Source organism: Clarias gariepinus, chromosome 28, assembly GCF_024256425.1.
Source record: "Clarias gariepinus isolate MV-2021 ecotype Netherlands chromosome 28, CGAR_prim_01v2, whole genome shotgun sequence".
Lineage (NCBI taxonomy): Eukaryota > Metazoa > Chordata > Actinopteri > Siluriformes > Clariidae > Clarias > Clarias gariepinus.
In genome coordinates, this window is record NC_071127.1 from 856,188 (window position 1) to 863,742 (window position 7,555).

Sequence of the window (7,555 nt, forward strand, 5' to 3'; positions counted from 1 at the left end):
TACCAGTCAGGACTGCTCGATTACGACTCCTCCAGGTTGTGGCTGGTGTGCCCTTGAGCGAGGCCCTTCACCCTGTGAGCTCCAGGGGCACCGAACAACGGCTGACCCTGCGCTCTGACCTCAGACTACTAACAAGAAGCTGGGATATGTGAAGAATAATAAAAATCACTGTGCAGTAATGTATATGTGAAGAATGATAGCTGAACTTAATAAAAACATACAGAAAGATACAAAATACCTCATCTAAAGTGTAACCAGTTTCTTTTGCTAGGACCTTAAACCCCCTTGGCTCTGATTCTATATTCAGCTTGGAGATGTTTATTGAAGTACGACAGGTAGGGTTTAAATAAGTCACATGGTTACACAACTTGGATAGCATCTCCTTTTAAAACACAACAAAACATACATAGTACATTAATGTCATGGCAGAGCCAGATGTTAATTAATAGTACACAATATTTCCCCTAAGGGGAAAATAAACCTTTATTCCTTAGAGACTGAAACTAATCTGTAATTAAGTGCTGTATACATTTACACATTAAAGCTTTCGCCTGTAGATGGCACACGTGACTATAGTTTGTCTGATTTTATTTAATTAATATTATTTCTCTGTTCAGGTTTCTCATTTTGTGTTACTAATGTTATTAAATATGACATCATGCTTAATGTAACACGATTAATGTGCTGTTTTATTAGAAAGTTAAAAGTAAAAAAACGAAATACAACAATCTTGAAATTTTAATGCATGCACAAGACAGTTTACATCTGTAATACTCTTTCATGTCAGAATAGTAACATTAGCAGAGTTGTACTAAATAAGGCACAAGTAAAAAAAACCCAGCAGTGATTGTTATTACAGTTTAGAGGAGAACCTAGAGATGTTATTCTGTGAAATAAAACATCAGATAAAATAATTGAAGATAAACTCACTTTACTGATGTTTAACACATCTGCAGAAAATACTGATGAAATAATAAAAAAATTACTGAATGATAATTAAATGCACAAAATACAATAATATACAGTATTTCCAGTTCTCCACTTCTCACTCTCTCTGTTTTCCATATCCATGGTGTTACTGCGCCTCATTATTACAACTCATTTAAGCTTTCAATGGCTCTATCTTTAGTGATGTTCCTCCAATCATGAGGAATCTCTCCATTCCCTTTGAATTTTCTCTTGTAATGATTTTCCAGATCTTCCTGGAACCTGCACACAAACCACTTCCAGTAGGGCATCTCAGAGGTGTCAGGGCTGATGTTCCACTTGGCGTATTCTCCACCTGCTTTTCTGTACTCTTTAAAACTAAACACACTATCAGATGTAGTAAAGAACATGGTACTTGAAACTGCAGTTGTGCAGAAATCAATTCCAAGATTTTCTAAGTTGACAAAAGACCATCCATTAATTCCACAGTTGCGATGGAAACGGACTCTGTGATCTCCATCATGGTCCTCCATTGTGTTGGTACAGATGGCATTACAGAATGGACACTGAGCCCAGCAGCACTGACAGAGGTGCTCGATTAGAACCTTGTGTGGTTTCTTCCTGAACATTTCCAGTTTGAGGTCAGAAATGGTTTTGAATTCACTGCATAACTTTTCTCTGGTGTCAGTCAGGCCCTTATTTACAACCTCTTGAAGAAAGCCAAGGTCTATAATGTCTTTCTGGTCAAGACACAGTTCCTCCTTAAACTGAAGCTCATCTTTTAGTTCTTTGGAGAAGCACTGCAGCCACATGTTGGCATCGCCTTTATTGACCTCCTTGGTTGCTTTATTGACAGCATCAGTCACGCACTTTACTTTGGACTTTATGTTGGTTTTGATTGTTTCCAGAACCTCTTGACATTTATCTTCAAGTAGGTATTTGTTTACTTCTTTGGTAATAAATTGATTAAAATGTTCTTTGGGCTTGTGAATGTATTCCACGTAGTTTCCAAAGTTTTCCTCTTCTGCTAGTGATGTCAGGATGTATTTCTCCAGATTTGACCTGTTTCCACTGAATGCTGGAACGTCACGTTTTATTTTCTCAGTTACATCAATGGCAGTTTGGTCGTACGCCGCCTGCAGTATAGACGGCTCAAGTTTATTCACAATGTATTCACCAAACACTGTTGTGGAGGTCGCACCATTGTAGTAGTTCTTAAAGATGTTGAAGTACTGAGGCTTCTGTTTCTCCAGGTAGACTCCTACATCGTTTGTGTCTTTAAATTGATTGTGAAGGTCAATGAGAATTTTAGCTGCAAAGCTGCACACATGGAGACATAGATCCACTGTAAATTCCTTCTTAAATTTATATTTGGAGGTTTGAGTTTGGTGTGCTTTTACTTGGTTTTTGATGGAGGCTATTATTTCTGCAATATAAATCTCACTGTATCCCTGTTCTGCCATGGGTTTCTTCTGGATTTCTTCTTCAGTTGCTTTAATCATTTGTCCAATTAACGCACGAAGTAACTTGTTATCCTCAGAGGTTAAAGTAATGGTTCTGCAGATCTCCTCAGATGGACTGTCTCTATCTGCATGAACAAGTGCATGTGGTCTTTCTTTTTCCTCCAGATGTTCCTGTGATTCTTCCTGATGGGGCTCCTGATGTTTGGTTAGGATGATGTAGTCTGAGTAATCTCCTAATGACTCAAATCTTTTGTATGTAGCTTTTTTCTCTCGCTCACAGACAAGGTTTACCTCAAAACTTTCTGACAGAGTCTGTGTTACATCTTTCCAAATATCAATGTCTTCAACTGAAGGTGCATCTTTTGTCACTTCAGTAAACCATTTGTCCCAGATATCTTTAAATTTGGTCCTGAGTGTATCTTCATCAGTTTCTTTACTTTTTAAACTTATTGCTAGGTCTTTGCTCAGTTTATGGAGTTTATTTTCCCTTACAGTTTTTTCCTGATCTATCTTTTCTCTTGTGATTTTTAGACATTGTCCCTTCCACAAGGTCACCAATAAGACCCAAAATTTTAATTTCAAATCTTTCTTGCCATTGGATCAAAATTTCTTTGTCTGTGTCTTCATTAAAGAACTTCTTTATTGATATTTCTACATCTAACTTTGTGACTTTCATGTCCGCTGTGATGTCATGTTTATCAATCTTTGGGTTCCTTTCATTATTGACTCTGTTAAGCAACTTGTTTTCAATTACCAACATGGCACTCCTAATGCTCCAGGTCCATTTACAATATTCATTCTCCAGCTTCCTGTATGCTGCAATCTCTAAAGAGTTTTTAAAGCTAAACACAAAGTTTTCATTCAGCAGTGCATTCCACAGATTGCTTAAATGGGATTTGAATTGTGAAAGATTCATCACATGGGTTGTCTTAATACTTGAAAATATATTTCTCTTCAGCTCTTCAACATGTTCACTGTATGATGGGTTTGGTGGTGCCATAGGGGGATTCCCCTCCCAGAGCTGTGCAAAATACCTAACATCACTTTGTACATCAAATTCAATTAGATCACTAAAACACTGAGCATCACATTCTTCTTCAGTAGCTGCAAGCTTAGTCATTTTATCCAGTTTCTTCTGTAAATGTCTCCTTCCTTTCATGGTTTTCTCTTCAGCAGTGATGTCTCCAACATTCTGATGGACAAACATGCATCTGGGATTTAGTCTGACCTTCTTCATCCTCAGGAAGGCCTGAACAACAATCTGAAGGATGTCCTGCATCTCAGCAGGGTTCTCTCCAGAGATGTTGATTAAGGTCAGGTTTCTAAGACCAACAACAAATGTGGCGAGCTTATTGTCATGATGTGTGTTTGTCTTTCCAGCCAACTCTAAAGTTCTAAGATCTTCAGTGTCAACAACTACAATGTAGTCAAATTTCAGTTGTGTTTTCATCTACTCTGACACTTTGACCAGCTGCATAAAGGCTCCTCTAGTGCACCTTCCAGCACTAAGAGCAAACTGGAGTCCAAACATAGTGTTGAGCATGGTCGATTTCCCAGAGCTCTGAATCCCCAGAACTGACAGCACAAACACCTTCTGTTCTCCCAGTGTTTTTACAAGTTCATCTAGGACTGCTGAAACCCAAATCAGGGGAACATGAGAAGCATTACCATCCATCAGCCCAAGTGGGTATCCAAAGAGCATGACATCTGCTGCAAGCTTAGGAAGATAGGAGTAGTCTTCTCTTAAAGCTTCATTCATCTGTGTTTTTTTTATAGAAATATAAGACTCATATATCTGACCCATCTTCCTGTATAAATGTTCCAAACCAAAGGGTACAGATGTCAGTTCCTGACCAAACTGCACATCAGTCATGTAGTTGTCAAGCAGGATTATGAGCCATTTCACACATTGGTCCTTTTGAATTCAGTGTGTGAATAAACATCTCCATTAGGTTTGTGGCTCCACACTCATCATTTCAGTGTGTTTGTCACATATTTTCATCTCTATATTTGTTCCTTGAAGTCGATTTAATTCTTTGTTTTTATGGCACCACTCATGCCACAGTTTTCCCTGACAGGGCAGATAGGTTTCCTGCATTTTAGATGGCTCCATTCCATGGAATAAGTCCATAACTAGGCTAGCTGCTTTTTTCCCCTTCTGACAATTTTCACCTTCCTCATCTGTTCTGATCTTCCTGCTTGCAACATTTTCAAGTTTGAATTGAGGGGCTATTTTAAAAATTTTTTTGAAAGTCTTCCGGAGATCTTCAGATATAACTGACTGATTTCTCTGTTTAAGACCAATTTTGTACACCAGGGCCCGTATTCATAAAGCTTTTTAAGCCTAAAAGTTGCTCCTAGTGACGAAATTCTAAGAATTATGACATTTTCTTAGAATTTCCCCTTAAATTTAGGATTAAATTTTAGTTAAGATAAAAATGATTCACGAAACATCTTAGCCCTAAAAACAGCTCCTAAGGTAATTGAAGGTAATAAAATTGTTAAGAGTAGAGAGGAGGACTTTTAAGAGGCTTAAGAGTTTCTATAGCAGAGAACAAAATGGTGGAAAGAAAAAATATTCTCCAAACACTGAACATAAAGATAAAAGAAAACACTGCTTTTCTGTCCAATTTGGTTTTCTTGTTGTTTTAGTTCCTTACATCTCTCTTGGATTGTTCGCTACATAATCTCCAAAAGTGCAACTTAAAACATGCGATCACGTAAACTGGTAAAAGGTCAGCCATTTTGCTCCCATCGATCTGAAATGGTATAATAAAAGGTATAATAAAATCAGTATGATAAATAAATGTAAGAACTTTAATATAGTAACTACTGTGTGGAAATTGGTTGTTTCTAAAGTAGACATATTTTCAACATTTGGCCTTTTTAATTATCTTTAAGATATTTAGTCTATAATGAACAATTTGCATAAAGTAGCCTGTAGTCATGATTATACAATTTCATTATTTACAAACATTATGATATACTGTATTCTATTTTCACAAAGAGTGTATTTCAAGACCTTTGGAAAGGTCAGAGGTTATTTTTTTATCAACCAATCACAGTCCATGAATTGCTGCATCATCCCTAGCAACGGGGTCGACCACGCCCCCTCACTGAGATAAAGGTTTTTGTACTTTCCTGACTCAAAGTTGCTCTAAGAAGTTTTCTAAATCACTTTTAGTCTAAGACTCCCAGTTAGGACATTTTAGGTGAAGATAGGAGCTCTCTGAAAGAATTCTAAGAAGCTTTGTGAATACGGGCCCAGATGTTTTATCTTAGTTGCAGGTGAATTACTGTTGTCAAGTAGCCAAATTACTGGCTTTTGGCTTTTATTAAGATTTGTTAGTAGTTCATTAGTTTTCACATCTTTTTGTTCAAATAAAAGTACAATATTCACAGAGGACATTTCATTTAGGATCTGCAGTTGCTCCTTATTAGTTATAGCATCTCCATGGAGATTACAGAATGCAACACACTCAGGGAAATAATCATTTTCCTTTCCAGATGGGCAATACCAAGCGATTTCTACCACTCCATCCATCAGGAGCCGGTTGTTGCTACCTCCAGGGCAGTCTCGGTGGAAGAATGTGTGGTGTTTCTCATTGATCAAACTGTTCATTAGCTGAGACTTGGATAAGGATACAGAGCCAAACCTGAAGAAAGCCACCATTGACGTTTCTGCTTCATAAACAGCCTAAGTTTTACTGATCTTCTTAACAGAGGGATCAGTGGTCTTCCAGCTCTTCCTGATTTGGCGAAAGGTCCAAAGAGGAAACTCAATCTCTCTCGTGAAAGGATTAGGCACCAGCAGCGTCAGAGCGTACTGACACTGAGCCAGTTTATTCACTATTAGCTGCCTTAAGAAATGATCAGAGTAGTGAAACTCTGCCATCTGGACATCCATGGGGTTTATTGTTTACATCAGAAGTTGATGCACTTGAGAAGAAATGAGAAGTCATCCTCCTGATCATTGACTGGTTTTGGTGAAGCATCATCTTCATCTTGGTGTGGTTTATCAACTGAAATATATCTTGCTTTGTAATCCACCATCAGAAGCTTTTGTAGAGAAGCTAAATGTAATGAAGACTCTTGGTATTGTAACAATGGTTTTATTTGAAGTGTATCTGCAGATTTTTAAAATTGCACAGGATTTCCCAATACTTTTAATAAGAGTTTCCTCAATTCTTCAGAAAAATCTTGACTGCTATCTGCTGCATTAGGTTCTGTCATTTTTACCTGTAACACTGTAAGTCCAAACTGGACTGCAGATGTGTTTTCAAAAAGCACAATATTGACCCTGTTTCCATTGTATAAGTGGAGTTGTATAACTTTACTGAAGTTTGCAACCAAAGCCAGAATCACAAGGCACACTCAAGATCAAGAAACAGGCGAACCACATGTGGGTCCACTGCACTAACTGTTACCACAGAACAGTAAAAAGTGCATGCAGAGAAACTTCTAAACTGTTTTTTTGTCATTGTTTACATGTTTAATATTTAGCCATAAAGTTATTCTTTTTATTACATTGTTATAGAAACACATACCACCGTCTGACCTAATTATATCTGGAATAACAAATCTAGGTATTACCTTCCTGCGTAAAAACTTCACTACAGCCGCGGCATCTGGTGTTACAGTGAACACTGGCTTTACCCAGCTATTGATTCAGTCTACAACTACATGAATGTGTTTTTTCCCTTGTACTCTTTCCATCATATCTACAAACTCATGTATTATGTGCCTGTGAGGTTCTCATATGTGGCCCATTGGTTTGGTTTTCCACGACACACAGACATACTGACAGTTTTTGTAATTGAATCCCCTAATTTTCATGAATTTTTTTGTTAAAAGCTTAACAACTTTTTATCAATGCTGACTGAAATATTTTATTTTAAATACATAATCATTAAATTGAATGTATGCATTAGTATATTTATATAGGCCCTATGTATACAGTAAGTGTGTACAAACTGATTTAAACACCATGCGTATACTACAGTTAGACAGGATGTCTGTGCATATCTCTACCGTGGTCTCATCATTACACACATTATTATTTTAGAACTTACATGGTGCAATCAGATGGAGTTTTGGAAACCAGAGTTTTGCTCTATATTAATTTTATAGAGTATGGATGTTTTCCTTTCCATGACAGTCATATT

At 37.2% G+C, this 7,555-nt stretch overlaps 2 protein-coding genes and 1 pseudogene across 2 annotated transcripts in view; 1 reads left to right on the plus strand and 2 right to left on the minus strand.

Annotated features, from left to right (window-relative positions):
- polr2f (RNA polymerase II, I and III subunit F) overlaps positions 1 to 7,555 on the plus strand; it is a 133,438-nt gene that overhangs the window by 19,763 nt on the left and 106,120 nt on the right. The window lies entirely within an intron of this gene.
- Positions 986 to 4,174, minus strand: LOC128516186 (interferon-induced very large GTPase 1-like). Its single transcript, XM_053490499.1, is given in 2 exon segments — positions 986 to 2,912; positions 2,914 to 4,174. Coding segments are annotated over 2 exon segments (3,057 nt in total). The 5' UTR covers positions 4,150 to 4,174; the 3' UTR covers positions 986 to 1,091.
- LOC128515569 (interferon-induced very large GTPase 1-like) lies at positions 5,107 to 6,527 on the minus strand (annotated as a pseudogene).